Source organism: Lissotriton vulgaris, chromosome 2_1 (assembly GCF_964263255.1).
Source record: "Lissotriton vulgaris chromosome 2_1, aLisVul1.2, whole genome shotgun sequence".
NCBI classification, from domain to species: domain Eukaryota; kingdom Metazoa; phylum Chordata; class Amphibia; order Caudata; family Salamandridae; genus Lissotriton; species Lissotriton vulgaris.
In genome coordinates, this window is record NC_141687.1 from 1,852,909,693 (window position 1) to 1,852,930,605 (window position 20,913).

Consider the following 20,913-nt stretch of genomic DNA (forward strand, 5'->3'; position numbering starts at 1 on the left):
CCCCTCGCTCGTGATCCATGAGATCCAGCGGGGGACAGCTAGGTGCCGAGTGGGTGCTGAGCGTTGCGGGCGTAAGACCAACCATTGGGACATCTTAATAAGCTAAGTGTTTGTGTGTGAGATTCTGCCAGATTCCTTGAACTCTCCGTTGTTTGTTTGTTTTTACCTTGATAGGGTGTGCCATTGTCGCTCCCACCCCCCCCCTGAATCTATGGGGCGTGGCTCACATTGAGTACAAGTGAGGATTGTTTCACTTATATTTTCATTATTTTGCGTGCCTAAATTAAAGCTCTCTAATTCACGGCCAGCAGGGCTGCGCATAACTACTACGTAGCTCTGCTTCCTACGCTACACCTCGGGGATCATTTCTCCGCCTCCTTACCATAGGTAATGTTACAATTACGGGCAGCCGCCTGGCTTCCCACACGGATGGACTTAGCACTGCAAGCCTACATTTACATTACCTCACTAATTGTGCAACGCCTTGTGCCAGATCATTCGACTCTGGTTCTAGTTGAGGCCCATCACCCTGGTTCTTGGGCACAACCTCTATTCTACAATGCAATCCATCTCGGCCACGGCCATTGATAGGTTTGTTAGCACGTATCACGCCACACTATAAGTTGAATGGCAACAAAACATGATCAATAATGATTGTCTGTTCTTGTTTTTATGTTTTGTGTGTTGTTTGTTTGTCTGTCTATCACCTACCTACAGACTTCTGGGCTCCTCGCAATAGAGGTAAATCCCCTAGCCTTTTGGTTTGTATTTTTAAACGCACCAATTTTTACACATAGTGCTACTTTTTAACTTTCACTGCCTACGGCAGGGTAGGCCTTAGCGCGCCTATACCTGTTGAGGTAACACTTGCTTACTGGTCCTGACGAAAGCCCTGTAAATTCATACACTTAAAGGGCAGAAACATGTTGACCTTCCCCTAACAGGGAAACACCAGTATTTCTTTTGGATAGTTTCCCTGCACATAGTCTTTAATTTTAATATGTCAAGTTGACCAGCGAATAAATGATTTTTTGGGACAACCTCTGACATTTTTAACCACACTTTTTTCACTCTTCACTCTCACAAAACCTGCTCCGCAGTCTCCTGGCGTCGTAGCACACTGGGGAGGTACTCGATCTCCCTAGTGGACCCGATGATGAAGCATGTCACCACTAGGGTGAGTGAGGGTTTCCTGAAAAAATCATGCATTTTTTCTTGAAAGTTGGTCCAGTCTTTTGACCAACCACAGCTGGCCTCATATTGTTACGTGTTATCTCCACTATATTAACGCCATACTGACGGACACTCTTCCTTTGTTTATGTATCTACTGACTGGGGACTAAGAGTGCCCTTGAACCCTATCTCTCCCTTTGTTGACGGACTTATTGATTCCTGCCTTTCTCTCGAAACCCCATCATTGCATAATTGGGGACTTTGGGAAGATCTGCCGGATGGTCAAAACTATTTTATCTAAACCTCTTAAAAAGGTGGCATCTATCCCCAGATGGTTCAACCATGATTGTTCTGAGGTGAACAGGAACCTACATAGGGAGCTAATTACTACTCCAAGATGTCCCATGACAGTTAAACGGGCAAGAGAGAAATATAAGGTGGCTACCAAAAACAGGAAGAATGACGTTTTGACTGAACATTGGGTTAAATTGTCTGATGCAGCCAACCAAAAAAATGGTAATATCATTTGGGCGGCAGTGAGAGAAGTGCGCTCTATGGGCCAGTCACTGACGCCAATTAGCTACAATATAGCTAGTGACACTTGGGTGGAACACTTTTCAACTATTTACTCTGCCCCATCTCCAAGCAACTCAATTCCTATTCCAGGCAATCCAACTCCTATAGAGATCAGTATTTCAGAAATAATTTAAGCAATTAATCAAAGTCTAGGCAATAAAGCCCCAGGCCCTGAATGGCTGCCTATAGACTTAATTAAGTGGAACCCAGTTTTTTGGGCACCCCTGCTTCTGAATATTTTTAACAACTTGACGTTGGCAAAGATACCTGACACATGGGTCACAAGTATAATAGTCCCGATTTTTAAGAAGGGAGACAGATCCCTCCCGTGCAATTACCGCCCATCTCCCTAATAGATAACACCCTCAAAATTTTAGGTAGAGTCCTCTATAATAAAATCATAGACTGGACAGAAGCTAATAATATTTTAGACCCCTGTCAGCTGGGTTTCAGGGGAAAGGTAGGAACCAAGGAACAATGCCTGAACCTGAACCTAATTATTAGTAAATATGCGATCGCCAGAAAATCCCCGGTCTATATGGCTTTCATGGATTTGTCCTCAGCCTTTGACCTAGTTAATAGTTCAAAGCTATGGGCAATCCTCTTGGCAGGGGGCCTGGACGAAACTTTGGTGAATTTTCTGGCATTTTTGCACAGAAAGCTCAAGGCCCAAGTAAGACTTGGGGTGGGTGGTGAGGTCTCGGGTTTCATTGATATTGGCAGGGGGGTCAGACAAGGATGCGTGTTGGCCCCCCTGCTTTTTATCATATATATCAATGGCCTGAATGCATCTTTGAAACTGGCCACCCAAGATATCCCATATATTAATAAAGAACCCATCCCTGTGCTGCTTTATGCAGACGATGCAGTTCTTATAGGCCGTACAGCTAATTCACTGTGCCTGCTTGTCCAAAATTTTAATAGTTACATGAAAAATTTAGACCTGCAGGTAAATTTAAACAAATCATTTTTAATGAGCAGCAGCCCGGGTAAGCACATTTTAAACCCGATTACCATTGATGGCCATAAGATGACTTCTGTAAAATATTTTGTTTACTTGGGACTGGCCTTTGCTGCGAACCGCTCCTGGAGTGAGCCTATAGCTCACGCCAGGAGCAAGTTTTCAAAGGCCACCAATTCGATTTTAAGTATACCTCGCCCTAAGACTACAGGCACACTTTTAGCCGTACAGAAAATCTAAAAACTTCAGTGTACCCCGGTGGCCTCATACGGTGCTGAGATATGGGGAACGGCCAACTGCTTATCTATACAGCAGGAAGAGAATAGGTTCTGCAGGAAACTATTGAATGTTCCAATTTCAACCTCCCAACACGTATGTCACAAAGAGCTTAACATCAATTTTATAACCAATTTTATTCTGGCACGCCTGGCACTTATGTGGATTGCAGTATGGAAGAACGAAGCAGCTTCCTTGACACAGTCGATCATCAAGAACTGCTTATTTTGCGATAAGGGTTTAGATATCCCATGGCTGAGTAGCTTGCGCAGTATAAAGATGGAAAGCATCTTTTGGGATTCCACACTCACGGCCTCGGTCGCAAAAAAAATAATTGCAGAACACTCTGTACACCCTATATAAGAACGAGCGGGAGGAGGCAGAGGTTAGGAAGACAATCGTGCGCAACTATATGGCTATTGAACGGTACATTCACCCACTCCATAAATATCTGTCTTTACCCATGAGCCGTTGGGAGACGAGCTTGTTGTTTCGTCTGAGAGCCGGCACAATTCGCTTTTCACTCTGCTTCCCACTTGGTTACAGCCCAAATTCTAACCTTAACTTGTGCCCACATGACGGGAGGAGTCAGCAAACTATTACACACTTTATATGTTTCTGCAAATACTATACCAAATATTTTAAACAGTTTTTATGCTCTTACTTTAACAAAAAAGACCAATCTGTCTGGAGGTAGCATATCGATCAATGATAGAATTAGATGATGTTGATCTTATTTTTCGTACTAGCACTTTTTTAAAATCCGCAGTAAGGGCGGGAAGAACCATGATGGACCCTTGACATTGTTACAAAAATATTCTGTAAATGGTTCTCCTTTTATATGTACTGATACGCTGTATATGTCTGCACAAGTCACTTTAGCTTCGGTATATTGGATATTTTAACCATTTTAACTAATTTTTAATTACCTGCTGTGATGTATTTGTTTTGTGTGCTTTTATGGGTACTATTGTATTTGAATAAAGTTGAACTGACTGACTAACTGATAGAGGAGGGCAAAAGCAAAAAGAGGCATGATTTTGATGGCGGAGGTGGGAGGAAAAAGTGCGCTGGGGGATGGAGGGTGGACAAAGGTGCTGTGAGTGGGTGGGGGGGGCTACAGGTAGGATTACCTCTTGAAAGGCTCTTACCTCAAAAGAATGTAGTGTGGGGGCTATCCTTTCCACTCATTACAAAAAAGGACCATGACATTTTTGATAATACAGGACAGTTATGGGGATTTGGCCCAATGAAGAACAACACTGAATAGAGGGCACAGGTGAGAAGGAAAGATTTTTCGAATTTGTTTGAAAGGGTTTCTCATTGCCAAAGGACACGGTGAATCAGATGAATTTGATGCCTCGACTCTTAATTAATTTTTTTTGCTCAACCTTTTTTAAGGGAACATTATTACAATCAGAATAGCACAATGCAGCCACTAAATGGCATATGCATTTATGACAGATGCCTCATTGGTACAGGTAATTAATTTGTTTAAATTTTCCGAACTGAAAATATATTTTTACAATTATTGTCTGATATTTGTTTACTGAGGATTTTTTAGAGCACAGCAATGTAGGGTTTTCAGTTAATTCAGAGGGCTGCGGTTGGATAAGGAAAAGTGTACGTTGAGTAATGAGCTGTTAGAATCCACTCAGGGAAAGGGGCCATAATCTGATATTCTTCATCACACCTCTCCCCCACCCCTACCAAGAGAGTCGAGTTCAGTTATATGTGAGCCAAGAAAGTTATTTTTTCAAATTCTTCTTGAAGTTTATGTAGTTTGGTTCATACCTACGGCATTTCACTACCTAGGGCCTGGGCTGCAATGGTCTTCATTCTGTTTCATCCATCTGAAAACTCTTTGGGGGATCAAGTGTGGTGTGGAGTTACTGATAGAAAGTTGTCTGTTGATCATAGTGGGGTGCAAATGTATTGGACCCTTGCCTCAGTGCAGATAAACTTGAATGTTCTTCTTTACCTCCACTGGGGCCCAGTGAAGAGCTTTCAGGTCCAGTATGATTTAAATTCTGCGCCTCAGAATCAGGTGACCTCAGGCTATAACTCATTGATGCTTAGGATTCATTCTTTCATTTTTTAATGTGTTGTAATGCTATCCTGGTTTTCTGGACCATTATTCAGTTTAAATTGGAAAATGGATTTGGGTGTCTTCGGCTTACATCCAGGGCCGTACTGGCCATTCTGCTCCTCCTGACGTTTTCCTTTTCGGTGTAATAGCTGGGGTTGGGAAGGTTGTTTTCAGTGCGAATGGGCTTCCATAACCCAAAGATGAAAGCACCAATGTTCTCATTCTAGCCATGGGCTCCTACATTATGGAGCTACTTTGAGTATGTTTGTCAAGATCGAGTTTGGTTTCCAGTCCAGCCCTGCACAGATCTTGCGTTTTACCTTGCATTGATCTAGCACTGAAGTTAGAGTATATATCTATCTATATAGATATAAAAATATATATATATATATATATAGAGAGAGAGAGAGAGATATATAGATATGTAGATATATATCATTCTAACAAAGGCCTAGAAAAATTCTGCATGATACCATTCAGATAGATGATTCACAGTCCTTTTTGGACTATTGGCTGAATTTGGAAAGGAAGTGAAGTAGTGTGGCTCACTGGTTAGAGGCGGCAGACCCGAGAGCAGAGGACGGCCCGGGACCAGGGTTCGATTCCCGGCGCGGCAGGTTTCTGGACCGGGGTCAGCGGACTCGATAATTCTCTCGCCTCGGTGCCCACTCTGATCAGCGATCACACTCGGCAACTCTGGGCATTAGCTTGCCTCATCTTCACTAACGGCCCCACCAGACCGCCGGGGATGCCTGGTCTCACCCTGGAGATACCCATTAAGGGACCATCTCTCAGGGAAGCCAGGAAGGGTTTCGCAGCGGTCGAAGCGCCTTGGGACCCTACGGGTAAGTAGTGCGCTATATAAATGCCTATACATTTACATACAAGGATCTGATTCATTCCGAGGCAGTCACAGGCAATCTGATCCATTCTTTGGGTACAAAGCACTCTCTTATGAACCTTCTAACTGGATATGCGCATTCAGCTCCATCCCATATGTCTATTCGAACTTCCTTTGTTCTAACTTGGTAAATTAATAAAATCCTATATACAAGTAGTTGTGTATGCCTCAAAGTTGAGTAACCACATTCAAAGTCCCTCTTTGCTTGCATATAAAGCTAACAGCCACAAGGTTCTGCAAGGCCACCACCCCTATGTCATCAGCTGAAGAGCTACACATCTGTACATGTATGGAAGCTCTGCAGCTGAGCTCCAAGTTGAAAAACAGCAGTATGAGTAAGCAAGCATATACTGAGCCTAGAGTATGGAATGTTATTCTTATCTATATCCGCACAGAATTCAACCTCTCACAATTCATAACCCAACCTAAAATGTACTTAACAGTTGTAACACACTACCGGAAACTCAGTCCTTTCCTTCATTGGCCCCACTCTCCTTCCACATTAGTAGGTTATCTAAGTCCAACCCAAAATCAGTTCAAGTAACTAGAGAAGATTTGTACAAAATATGCAACTATAATGTCTACTACTCTGGTTAATACAGCCTCAACAATACAAAAGAACAAGTGTTTGTATACCCTTTGGTTTACACTATGTGTAAAGAACAACTAGTTATATTGGGTAAGAAGTACTCACAAATCCACTTAACTAGCTGTAGCATTCATGCAAAGTGCATAATCTTGCTTGGATTTCAGGCATAGGGTAGTGTCATGATCTGACGTCAGCGCCTTCTTTCTGTCCAGTATGAATACTGCCCTCATTTCTCTTTCCTTATCACCAGTGCCTGACACCATGTATGAGGTGAAGTTAGTCGCCTACAACAAGCACGAAGATGGATATGCAGCTTTGTGGAAGGGGAAGACTGAAAAGGTGTCTGCGCTTGGAACAGGTGAGTACAGAGTACAACATGCTCTGTATAAACAAAAGTTGATCTTTTGTCTGTTTTAAATAGATTATTTTACTGGGAGTTGGGGAGTGGTGAGTATCGATTCATTTACTTGGTTCATAAAAGAATAGAAGCAATTATCTTTATTTATTGGCTAGTTCTACAACTCAGTCTGCTTCTGGATGTCAGATATTTTACAGTTTTATTCTGGAAGAAACTGTTGTTGCTCAAGGTGTCTGACCTTGTTCTCTTGTGTCACCACAGAGCACGAGCATCAGACTATGACATCAAAATAGTGCTGGTGCCGAGCACCGGCAAACACCAGCATAAATTCAGCACCGTTTTACATCTTTTGTTTCAGGCTCTGACATGCCCAAGTGAACTTAGATATAACTTTATACCTCTCCCCAACGCTGTTTTCAGACCCACAGGTTCCAAAAGGTCCCCCACTCCCTCCTTCGTATTTAGAAGTTGAGCCCAGAAGTTCCACATCAGTTTGGCTAAAATGGAGGAAACCGGACTTTAACAGTGTAAAGATTGTCAACTACACTGTGCGCTGCAACCTGTGGGGACAACAGAATGCCTCTCTGGTCACATATCACACCAGGTAAGGGTATGAGTCCATGCGAACATTGAAATGGGGTGGGGAGGTTACTCATACATTAAGAAAACGTGGTGCAGAGTGGCATGTCTGGCCTCTAAGGCGCACTTTATCGTGGTGATGTTGAATCTATATAAAAAAGTGATGCTTTTAATTAATTATTTTTCACTATGCCACAACCCGTTCTCCCTTAAGTACAATATGCTGGTTTTTTTCTCAATTTTATGGTCTTTCTCAAATATCCCAGGTGAAACCCCCATTACTCCCGTTGGCTCAAATCTACCCTCCATTCCTTCTTCACTTTACAAAATATGGATTCATACCTCATCTGCCTCCTGTTTTCATTGGTCTGTATCTCAAGCTCGAGTAAACAAACATTTCTGGCAGGCCCTTTCTGAACACAAGCAAGCCAAGATAGGTTTTGCCTTAGTTGGGGCTCTTCAGACCATACAGAACACAGAGGTTCATCTTGAAACTCCCTAAAAGCACCCATATCACCCCTGTCTCATGAACCTCCACTGGTCCACATCATGAAATGCTTGTTCAAACTCCTGACACATGCCTACAGAGCCCTACATGACCAGGGACCAGCATACATCAACCACTGAGTGAACTTCCACCAACCAGCCAGACACCTGTGCTCCACCTCTGTGGCGCTCGCATCCGCCACAGCGTAGGTTGTGCCTTTGCCTTCCTCGCTGCGGAAACCTGGAACTACCTGCCCCTCCAGATCACCCTTGCTGGCAGAACTCTAGACCTTTGACTGAGACCAGTGATAACCTCGGCATCTGGATACCCTCAGGGATTAGGCGCTGCGATTAACAAACTGATTGATGGATTCAATCGGGTGCAGCACACAGTGAGCACGGGACCCACATCTGGACATACCCGTGGCACTAAGTGCATCATACTGAAGTAAATAAAAAAAGTGGTGGGTGGGTTGCTTCAGTTATTCTCAGCCACTGGTAATTACTTCCAGTTCATCGTTTTTTTCCCTACCATACCACCTAAGATTAGCCAGTCGTATGCAAATCTTCCTTGCTCCTGCTCAAGTCAGAACATTCCAGCCTGATTTAACAAACTAGGTCCCTTCTGAACCAGACCACAAGCAACCCAAGACTGGTCTTGCCCTGAATGGGGCTCGCCAGTCGGGTGTTGAGAGGAAGCAACACACAGGGTGCGGCTGGGAGAAGCAGAAACGAGTGAGGAGAATGAGGTCGCGGTTGGGGGGAACAATGGGAAGAAGCACATGGGCAAGCCCAACATGGAGGGGGCGAGGAGAAGCAGATATGCAAAATAGCAACAAAGAGTACTGGGTGGAGAAGTAAACAGAGGAGACTACTCAAAAACACACACACTCTCATAGATTGCTTTAGATGTAAACGAAATAGACAGAAGACTGTGGCTGTCTTCTGTACTGGCAAACCACCCACCTTTGCCATCCTGACAGCGGGGTCCCGCCGTGTAGATCTGGATGTTCCCATTGGCTTGGGGGTGCCCTGTCAGCAAAGTACTGATGGGGGGTGACCCTGGCGGAGGGCAGACAACAGTTTAGCTACTTTTTTTAAAACATAAATTATATATATGTTGTGTAGGTGTACATATGTGTCTGTGGGATATGTGTTGTGTGCATTATGTGTACATTCTGCACTGCACCCCACCAACATACACACACCGTACAATGTATACCAACGTACACCACCAACACTTGCCCTCCAGTCCGTCAAAACGGGGTGCTGTTCATCGTGGTCAAGGTGCAGCAGGACATGGTGACCTGACGATGGAGAAGAAGAGGAAACCATTGCCTGAACCCCCAAGAAGTGAGTATTCACCCCTTTTGTCCATTTCCGCCAACTCAAAGTAGGAGGGATTCTGGTTTGAATTCCCTGTGAAACAAACCAGAACCAAATAATGACTGTGATAATCCTGTTTGGAGTCCCACCGCAGCCTCCTACAACACATCCTGCCAAAGGGGCAGGGACCCAAGTCCTAATGTAGTCAGTGGGACTGTGGCGGGCTTCTCGCCCATTGCAATGCTATATCTAAATCGGGCAGGCGGAACCCCAGTTAGGCATTCAGGAAGACCGCCAAAAAAGCCCACTTCACTGTGGTCCCGCCAACATTTAAATCAGGCCCTAAATTACTTTGAGATTGCGGCAGATAGAACTGCAGCAAACAAAAGGGAGCACAGGATTGGCAGAAATATAAACTGACAAGGTGATGCAGGTTTTTTGCAAGAAACAAACTGCACCAAAAGTAAAAATCAAATCAAAAAACCAGGAATCACTTGAAGCTTGCCAATTTGGAATGTGTTTGCTTGTTTGGCTGTTGCTGAATTTGTTTAGTTTTATCTAAAACTTTTTTACCCAACATAAATTTCCCGGCCCTTTTTGGGTAAAAAACATGACATTTACAGGTAACCTATTTCTTTCCAGTTCCAGGCATGTGGGCTGCTGAATTCATATCTGTGCATAGATCGCCGCCTAGTGTTGGGTCCGGATGATCGCACATTGTTGTCCTGGAAGAGTCTTTGAAGTATCACGAGATAGGTGGCTCCTCCCCTGGACTACAGTGCGCATGGGCATCGACTCCATCCTCAGATTGTTTTTTTCCGCCATTGGGTTCGGATGTATATTGAATCACTCTAGTCGGAATCGATATAAAAGTTTTCCTAAGGCCAAAAGGCCTTTAGTTTTTCGTCGGTATAGTCTTGCGTTCGGTGCTCGATTCTTTCTAGCTCAGTTCTGAGCTGGATTTCCAGGAGAGCCGCGTGCTTTTCGACGCTGAAGGCCTTGTCAACGCCAGAGGCCTTATCGACGAACCATCATGGAACGGAGCCCGTTTAAGAGATATCCCGTGTGCAACTCCAAGTATCCCCACATCGGCGTCCACCCGGTGTGCAACAAGTGTCTGTCGCCGGATCATGATGAAGCCAGCTGCATGGCTTGTTCCCGTTTTCGATCCAAGAAGACTCTTCTGCATCGACGCGCTGCGTGCCAGGAAGCCCAGCAGACTGCACTGGCGCCTGTGGACATATTCGATGCCGGGGATGATGAAGGAGCTGACCGGGAGGTTCGTGAGAACCTGTCGAATCCCGCGTCGGAGGTCGACTCCAACTACGACGTGGATGCTGAAATGCTCGAAGCGGAAGAAGTCGTCGACGAGGTAGGAGACGACGATGGGGCCTTTGGGGCCATGGAAGATAGCTCGAGCGAGGAGCTAACTCAAACTGACATTGGGGCTGAAACGCTTCATAAGGCTCAGGTCGAGGGATCGCCACTAGGCCTTACCCAAGATCTTCCAATAAGTTCTACGGCCCGCCTTCGGGCTCGGCTTCGGACATTACTAAGGAGCCGCAACCTGCAAAATCGAAGCCGAAAGTAAAAGCTCCGGTCTCGACGCAAGTGAAAGCACTGCTGCCTACATCGAAACCAAAAGTCCGTATTGCTTTGGTCGGCTCGAAGTCCTCGGACCTGTCGGCACCGATGAAGCAGAAGGGCGTTGTCGACCCGGAGAAACAGCTCAAGGGCGTCGAGACGAAGTCTAGCGCGCTGAAGGCAAAGGTCAGGGCAGTCGACCCGAACAAATCGGCGCAGAAGACAGTCGACACCGACAAAGGGCTCGGTGATCCGAAGGTTCTCGAGCCTCCGCGTCGACAAGACAAGGCCAAGAGCGGATCGACACACGAGTCCATGTCTGGTGGTGCCTCGAAGGATTCCGTCGAGTCGACGCAGCCGTCCGCCTCATTCTCGAAGCAGGTGGCAGACTCCCTAAAGCGCATCAAGGACAAGGCCTCAAGTGTCGGGCCTAAAGATCCTCCACCTTCGAAGCCTGCCGAAAAAACTCAGAAGACGTCGACGCCCATCCACTTCACTCTGCCGCCGAAAGTGTTGCCGAAGGCTTTCGCCCCTAAAATGGCCACCGACGTGCCCGAGAAGGTGTCCTCGGTGCCGAAGTCAACGACAGTGGTCCCGGCCATAAAGCATCGACAATCATCGTTGGAAGAGCAACAGGAACAGTTTATCGATGCCGAAACAGGCAGACTTTCTCTTTATAAGCGGAAAATCACCCCGGAACAGCCAATGGAGTCCCATAAAATTCCACTGAAGAAGAAAAAGGATTCTACTTCGACGCATGTTCTTGTAGAACCGGTATCTCCACGTGGCCATGATGTCTCACCCACTTATTCAGATGTGGACACTGGGGAAGGTGATGATGATGAATACAGCTATCCTGTATACACTGATCCAGATGATACCAATGAACCCTGGGCAGCTGCTACTGACCCAGGTGATCCTCACGTTACCCCAGACACTCAAGGGTATGCTGTGAAAACGTCGCCTACTGAGGATTCGGCGCATTTAATGCCCTCATTGAAAGGGCAGCTAAGAATCATGACGTCCAGCTCCATGCTGACCTCATTGAAGTGGACTTTCTTTTTGACACCTTTTCCGTCTCAGAGAGGACTGTCAAGACTCTGCCTATGTTGAAGGGTGTCTTGAAGCATGCTGGGGAAATCTTTAAGGAGCCTACAAGAGCCAGGGTGATAAACCTCAGAATTGAAAAGAAATACAAACCGGCGCCTGGAGACCCTACTTACATCAAGGGACAGTTGCCGTTGGACTCTCTTGTTGTTTCTAATGCCCGGAAGAGGGCTAATTCACAAACAACGGGTGATGCTCCTCCCCCAGATAAGGAATCTAAGGTGTTTGAGGCATCAGGGAAAAGGGTGGCAGCTCAAGCGGCCAATATCTGGCGCATTTCGAACACTCAGGCACTTCTAGCCAGGTATGACCGGGCACATTACGACACACTTGAGACCCTGTTACAGCACCTGCCAGATGAATACAAAGAGGCAGCTGAGATGCTCATCCAAGAAGGGAAGCTCATATCAAATGCTTCTATCAAATGTGCACTGGACGCAGCAGACACCGCGGCCAGGGCTGTTAACACTAGTGTCATGCTAAGACGACATGCCTGGCTCACAATCTCCGGGTTCAAGCCAGAAATACAGACCACCATTCTCAATCAGACAGTAAGCCCTGATCATCTATTTGGCCCAGAGGTGGACACCACCTTGGAGAAAATAAAAAAAGACACTGAAACTGCTAAGTCCATGGGGGCTCTACAGTCCCAGCAGTTCCGGGGTGGTTCTTTTCGTCGCTCAAGCAATAGAGGTGCTTCCAGAGGCCAGCTCTCCCAAACCACACAGTACTATAAAGGCGGCACGCAGACCACATACACCAAGCAAAGTCGAGGTGGATATCGTGGAAACAGCGCCAAAGGCAGAGGTCGTGGAAACAACAACTCCAGATCCGCCGCCACTAACAAACAGTGACGCCTTGTCACTGCCCCCGACCACGCAACACCTTCAACAGTTCCTGCCAGTCTGGAAGTCCATCACCACAGACAGGTGGGTCACACAACTTATCCAGTACGGTTATTGTCTGGAGTTAATATCCACTCCACCCAACATACCCCCAAGCAGGCGCGCAACACCCATTGGGCTCACCGGGCTTCAGCATTACCTACTGCCTGCATGTCTAGGTTACTTTGAATGTTGTTCTTGACTTACATACATAGAAACGTCAAAGAGGACAGTCCCCTCCAAATATGCAAATGTAGTGTAAGTTTGTAGTGTTCATTTTTTTTGTGGTGGTAGTGGGTAATTTTAGAGTTCAGGGTGGGTGTGGGTTTTAGGGTGCCAGTGAGTAATTTTATGGTTCAGGGTGGGTTACGGATTGGGGTGCCAGGGGCTAATTTTAGGGTTCTGAGCGGGTATGGGTTTTAGGGTTCCAGGGGGCAATTTTAGGGTTCAAGGTGAGTATGGGTTTTGGGGTGCCAGGGGACATTTTAGGGTTCAGCGTGGGTATGTGTTTTGGTGTGCCAGGGGTAATTTTAGGGTTCAGGGCAGGTGTGGGTTTTGGGATGTCAGGGGGCTATTTTAGGGTTCAGGGTGGGTATGGGTTATGGGGTGCCAGGGAACATTTTAGGGTTCAGCGTGGGTATGTGTTTTGGTGTCCCAGGGGTAATTTTAGGGTTCAGGGCAGGTGTGGGTTTTGGGGTGTCAGGGGGCAATTTTAGGGTTTAGGGTGGGTATGGGTTATGGGGTGCCAGGGGGGAATTTATGGTTCAGCATGGGTACGGGTTTTGAGGTGCCAGGGGTAATTTTAAGGTTCAGGGTGGGTGTGGGTTTTGGGGTGCCATGGGATTAATTTTAGGGTTCAGCGTGGGTATGTGTTTTATAGTGCCAGGGGTAATTTTAGGGTTTAGGGCAGGTGTGGGTTTTGGAATGTCAGGGGGCTATTTTAGGGTTCAGGGTGGATATGGGTTATGGGGTGCCAGAGGGGAATGTATGGTTCAGCATAGGTATGGGTTTTGGGGTGCCTGGGGTAATTTTAAGGTTCAGAGTGGGTATGGGTTTTGGGGGGCAAAAGGGTAATTTATGTTTCAGCATGGGTATGGTTTCTGGGGTGCCAGGGGTAATTTTAGGGTTCAGGGCTGGTATGGGTTTTAGGGTGTGAGGGGGTTAATTTTAGGGTTCAGCGTGGGTATGTGTTTTGGTGTGCCAGGGGTCATTTTAAGATTCAGGGTGAGTATGGCTTTTGGGGGGCGAGGGTGTAATTTTAGGGATCACTACGGGTATGGGTTTTGGGGTGCCAGGGGTAATTTTAGGGTTCAGGGTGGGTATGGGTTTTGGGGTGCCAGGGGTAATTTTAGGGTTCAGGGCGGGTATGGGTTTTGGGGCTCCAGGGGGTTGATTTTAGGGTTCAGGGTGGTAATGGATTTTGGGGTGCCAGGGGGTAATTTTAGGGTGTGGGGTGGGTATGGGTTTTGGGGTGCCGGGGGGATAATTTTAGGAATCAGGATGGGTATGGGTTTTGGGGTGCCAGGGGTAATTTTAGGGTTCAGGGCGGGTATGGGTTTTAGGGTATGAGGGGGTTAATTTTAGGGTTCAGCGTGGGTATGTGTTTTGATGTGCCAGGGGTAATTTTAGGATTACGGGTGAGTATGGGTTTTGGGGGGCAAGGGTGTAATTTTAGGGATCACTGCGGGTATGGGTTTTGGGGTGCCAGGGGTAATTTTAGGGTTCAGGGTGGGTATGGGTTTTGGGGTGCCAGGGGTAATTTTAGGGTTCAGGGCGTGTATGGGTTTTGGGGCTCCAGGGGGTGATTTTAGGGTTCAGGGTGGTAATGGGTTTAGGGGTCCCAGGGGGTAATTTTAGGGTGTGGGGTGGGTAAGGGTTTTTGGGTGCCTGGGGGGGGGGGGTTATTTTAGGGATCAGGATGGGTATGGGTTTTGGGGTGCCAGGTGTAATTTTAGGGTTCATGGCGGGTATGGGTTTTAGGGTGTGAGGGGGTTAATTTTAGGGTTCAGCGTGGGTATGTGTTTTGGTGTGCTAGTGGTAATTTTAAGATTCAGGGTGAGTATGGGTTTGGGGGGCAAGGGTGTAATTTTAGGGATCACTGCGGGTATGGGTTTTGGGGTGCCAGGGGTAATTTTAGGGTTCAGGTGGGTATGGGTTTTGGGGTGCCAGGGGTAATTATAGGGTTCAGGGTGGGTATGGGTTTTGGGGTGTCAGGGGGTAATTTCAGAGTTCAGGGTGGTAATGGGTTTTAGGGTGCCAGGAGTAATTTTGGGGTTCAGTGTGGGTATGGGTTTTGGGTTAATTTTAGGGTTCAGGGTAGGTATAGGCTTTGGGGTGCCAGGGGGGCAATTTTAGGGTTGGTATGAGTTGAAGGGTTGTAGGGTTTTAAGGAAATGTGGGTGGGTGTGTGTGTGTGTGTGTATATATATATTTATATATATATATATATATATATATATATATATATATATATACACACACACGTTACTAAAAAAAATAACCCATTTACAGGTATATATAAACCTATATACATATATATATGTAGCGTTTATACTGTAACATAGTTATATTTTAAAACAAAACTTTCACCACGCATATGCTTTTGTTGTAAAGGCATATGCGTGGTAAGAGTTTGCATTGTAATGGTATTGTGTTGTAACAGCACTTGAGTTGTTGAGTTATTACAACCGCGTTGCAAAGACATGCATTGTGATGGCATGTTGTCATACATTTGTGCGATGCTGAGCACTTATCCATGCATGTAGCAGGTTACACCTAGTGGGTGTGTGGTTGGAAGAGTGTTGTCTGTATTTAAGCCTCTGTGAAAAGCATCTCCATGTAGTTCATGATGAATACCAAGGTGCAGTTATTGAGCCATGGGAATCCGTGCTTAGTCGTGTGATTTGATGAGGAAGTGTGCAAGATAGGAGACCATTTCTATAATATATTTTATGCTGGCAGCTCTCATTAGCTCTGCAGGTCCCTTTATAATGCTGGTGGTTTATTTCTTGTGTTCTGGATCCTGGCTCCTGCTTATGATGGGGGGAAGCAGTAGATGGTTCAATCTGATCTTATGGATCCACAAGAGTTAGCAGAACTAATATATGTCATAGTCTGGTAACTTCTTATCTAGTACTACAGACCTGCACATTACGTAATAATCTAAAATTAAATTTAGTTCCGGATTACCTTTCTAAAAATAATAGTTGCACGATTATAGACTCAAATTACTTGCCCAGTTTGTGATTAATTTTTCAACCCAAAATAGCTGCAGACACCTCTCAGTAACTTTAATTTCGGGTGCCAAGAAGTTTCCGCTAGCAGGTGCTCTTCGGTTTCAATGAGTTTCAGATTATTGATGAGGCCCAATACACACACATTTTTTAAGCACGTCCAAAGTATGTTGATTGGCTCTTCGAATGTGAGATTTTCCTGCAGGTAATGCAGTGTATCAAAAATGCATGTCAAGCAGAGCATAATATCCACATTTGGTAAACACCTTTTCAATGAACTCTGTAACCTGCTGGTACATCGGGTAGGTGTGTGTTATACTATCTGCTATCCTTTCATCCATCAATCCAACCATCCATCCTTTCTGATTTCAATTTACTCTGCCAACCTTACACCGATCCTTTTAGCCACCATCTCAGATATCTATTTACTCTACCATCCCTTTACCAACGCATCCATCCTCTCACATTTAGATTTACTAAACTTTCACCCTTGTATCCATCCATTCTGATTTCCTTTTACGCTGCCATTATTTTACCCATTTAATTGGGATTTACGTAATTTACACAAAGGCCACTTTTTGTGGTTTTGCGTCGTTTAGTAACTCCAGAGTAATGAGAGGCAGAGTATTGAGCTGCCTTGAGTTACCTTGCGTTGGGAAGTTGTTCCATGGGTGGAGCTAGGGCATTCCCACACATATGTCTATGGATTGTTACACAATCCCACAGTTAATTCGGCCAGTACACCTGGGAATGTTTCCAAATGGTGCGCCTCCCAGGCCCAGGCGTTACGAGGAGAATTATCTTTATTTATCCTTGTTGCTTCCTTTTTCCATGTGAGCTGCATTCAGGTATCCCTTCCTTCACAGAAAAATTCTTGCTCATAACGCAGGCACCGTTGCACCATGATGTCTGCATTGGCACTATGCAGCACCAGTTGAGGGAGACAGCAGAAATGTGTCATATTTTTGTAAATATGGCACATTTCTGCTCTCTGCCTTTGATGCAATACAGCACAACATGTTCCCTTGCCAAGTTGTGGTGCATGAAAGCTTAGTAAATCTGGGCTTAAATATTTGTGAGGCCTGTTCTTTCTGTAGGTAAGCGTACATTGAAAGCATAGAGGGCAGAAGTCTTTGCGTCAACCATTAGAAACTGTAATCTTATAATTATGTATCCAGGTGGTTTTGCATAATTGTTTGGGGCTGATTTGCATTGGACATTTTCATATTATAAGAAATTCCAGCCATTTCATTGAAGTTTTAGACATGTGGTAAGTGTGTGGTATCATAATGGTACAGAAAATCAGGCTACTTATAGCTTGCTTCTTTAAAGAGTTTTAGGATAATTTAGAGAGGTACTGGGTGTTTAACTTGTATTTCTTGGCTTTTTAATGTTGGTTTATTGTACAAAATTACAGTATTCTTTCCCCCGTAGTTTTGTAATAATTAAGTAAGTGACCTGAGGGCCTTTTTTATATTTTACTAGAGATCGCTATCCGCATACAGCAGGATGCTGAACACCAGAGGCTTTGGACCACAAAATGTTAAGCGGCGAAAGATAGAGGATTTTTTCACTCGTCGGCCAGCCGCTCAAGACCCTTTGACAGCATGTTCTAATTCAGGTGAAGAACCTGCCCTGCCAGCTTCCGGCTACACTCCTGAAGAACATTCAGCATTTCTTCATTCTGAGCCTCCTGCATATACAACCACTGGTATGCCAGCTACTAGTAGTCCATGTTTGGAAAAGTCAAAGAGTTCATCCATCTTAGATATAGGAGTGTATATAGATGTTTCAAGACTCAGCACAGTTTCATCATCAATCCCAGATGATTTACGCTACCAACTTTTGCACTCTTCCTGGACGCCAGAGACATCATACAAGTTTCCAGTTGTTCAAGAGGGAAATCAAGCACGTCGCTTTCAACATGAATGGTTGAAAACCTATCGCCCATGGCTTGCCTACAGTGCTAAACTTGAGGGGGCCTTATGCAAGATGTGTGTACTCTTTGCCCGTAAAGAAGTTGGAAGAGGTTCTCATCAAGCTGTGGGGAAATTAGTGCTTCGGCCCATAACAAAATGGAAACATGCTCAAAGTGATTTTCGTTTCCATGCTTCTTCCTTGTATCACAAAGAGAGTATGACAGCGGCAGCTGACTTCTCATCTGTTTTTGAAGGAAAGTCTGTTGCTGTTACAACTATGATCGAGAGCAACTGGAAGAAAACTATTTTGGAAAACAGAAAACGACTTGTGCCAATAGTGGAATCAGTACTCCATTGTGCAAAACAAGGTATAGCTCTTCGAGGACACAGAGACAGTGGACAACCTATTACTTCAAAGGAACCCGAAGAGAATGATGGCAATTTCCGTGCTGCTCTGCGCCTACGACTTCAAGCTGGTGATGAAGTTCTGGCATGGCATCTGGCAACGTGTCCCTCTAATGCAACTTATACAAATTGGAAGATTCAGAATGAGATCATCTCTGCTTGCAACATTCTAATGAGAAATAGAGTGGTGGAGCGCGCAAACAATGCAAGATTTTTTGCCATTTTAGCAGATGGAACAACTGACAGTTCCACTATCGAGCAACTTGTTCTAGTAATTCGTTTTATAGAAGGTACATCTGTGTATGAAGAATTCCTTGGCTTCGAAGAGCTTCAGGATGGAACAGGGGTTGAAATTGGAAAGAAAATTCTCACTTCCTTAGAAACATATGGCCTGAATTTAGATCGTATACGTGGGCAAGCATACGATGGTTGTGCTGCAATGAAAAGTTCTGTTAAAGGTGCACAGGCGCTAGTTTTAGAGCGTGTGCCAAAGGCATTTTATGTACATTGTGGAAGTCATTCACTGAATCTTGTGATTGGACATTCATGTGAAATACGTCAAATCCGTAATTGTCTTTCAACACTTAAAGAAGTGTCTAATTTTGTAAGAGGCTCTGCGAAAAGGATGGCTGTCCTAAAGGCGAAATTTGCTACTTTGCCAGATACAAAAATGAAACTGTTAAGTGGTTTATGTGAGACACGGTGGGTTGAAAGGAATGCATCGGTTGTTCGTTTTGTTGATATGTACCCAGCTGTGGTTGACTCTTTGCTTGAGATCTCGGATTGGCAAGATCACAATGCCTCTTCCAAGGCTGAGCAATTTCTCGCAGCTGTTCAGTCCCATAACTTCATTGTTGCATTACACATCCTGGCACGATTTTCTGGGCTACTGCTTCCTGTTTCAGCTGCACTCCAAAATCCTAATACAGATCTGTTGGAGTGCATAGGACAGATTGAAACAGTCAAGCAGGTGATTCAAGAAAGCAGAGACAAAGCTGAAGAAGCATTTAATGAGATTTTCGTTAAAGCCCAAACCACAGCCGGGGAACCTCTGACAATGCCACGCCTTACTGGCAGGCAGACACAACGGGCCAATTACAAGACTAGTGATCCTGAAGCTTACTTTAGGATTTCAATATTTTTACCTTTTATAGACAATTTATTGTATGAATTGTCAGAAAGATTCAGCCAGCATGTGAAAAAGGCCTGTACAATGCAGTATCTGGTACCAAGATTTGTCAACCAAGAGTCTTTTAAAAATTTGAAGGATGCTCTTGACATATATGAGGACGATTTACCTGGTACACGCGAGGATCTTAAAAATGAATATGACATGTGGGTAATGACATGGCTGAAGGTACCTATTGAGGAAAGGCCATGGAATATAATGGATACCTTAACTCATGCTCACATTGACTTCTATCCCAACATATACTGCCTGCTAAAATTATTTGCCACTTTGCCAGTGACAACCGCATCCCCAGAAAGGTGCTTCAGTTGTCTTCGCAGACTGAAAACCTATCTTCGGTCAACAATGGGGCAAGAACGACTCTCTGGACTTGCAATGATAAACATTTCACGTGCACATTGTCCTCCTATAGAAGCAATTGTTAATGAACTGGCGAAAAAGGGTCGTCGCCTTGAAATGGCATTGTAAAAATTGGTTATAATGTGTTCCTAAAGTGCTTTGTAGTAAAATATATTAAATTGGCCTTTTAATTCAGTACATTCTGTTGCTTTTTCATAAGACAATAGCATATAAATGCATCAAATTAACAAAAATGTGTGCTTTAATTGTTGTCCAGTTTCAAATGCAGAATTCACCACATTTTTTTCTCGGCTTGACCTGAGCATTAACCGATCCTGATTATCTGCCATTTTAGCTCCGCCCCATTGATTAACATTAGCCACGCCCCTTCATCTGCCATGTTAGCCCCCCCCGAAATTAAGACCTAGTTGCGCCCCTGCCCCCAAGACACCATCCTATGTCCGCCAAGCATTTGCACTTATTGCAGCAGGAGGTCCTCGTCATGCTGCACAAAGTCGCAATTGAGCTCGTGCCTGTGAAAGAAAGAGGCACAGGAGTTTACTCACTGTACTTCTTGATACCAAAAAAGGACGGGTCCCTCAGACCCATACTGGACCTCAGACCCCTCAATCAGTGCATTCTATCGGAGCACTTTCACATGCTGACACTGCAGCAAGTCCTACCGTTGCTCAGTCAGGGGGATTTTCTCGCAACTTTAGATCTAAAAGATGCGTATTTTCATATTCCGCTGCACCCGTCACACAAAAAATACCTCCGGTTCACCATCCAAAACCAACATTACCAGTTCAAGGTTCTACCCTTCGGAGTCACCACGGCACCCAGGGTGTTTACAAAGTGCCAGGCGACGGTGGCGGCACACCTCAGGAGACAAAACATTCACGTCTACCCTTATCTGGACAACTGGCTCATTCAGGCAAA

General features: G+C 45.0%; 1 protein-coding gene across 1 annotated transcript in view; it reads left to right on the plus strand.

Moving 5' to 3' along the window:
* The window catches only part of IGDCC4 (immunoglobulin superfamily DCC subclass member 4), a 732,192-nt gene that overhangs the window by 631,387 nt on the left and 79,892 nt on the right, over positions 1 to 20,913 (plus strand). Inside the window, exons 12-13 of the mRNA XM_086958027.1 lie at positions 6,816 to 6,923; positions 7,344 to 7,527. Coding sequence (XP_086814153.1) covers positions 6,816 to 6,923; positions 7,344 to 7,527 — 292 coding nt within the window. The remainder of the gene's footprint in view (positions 1 to 6,815; positions 6,924 to 7,343; positions 7,528 to 20,913) is intronic.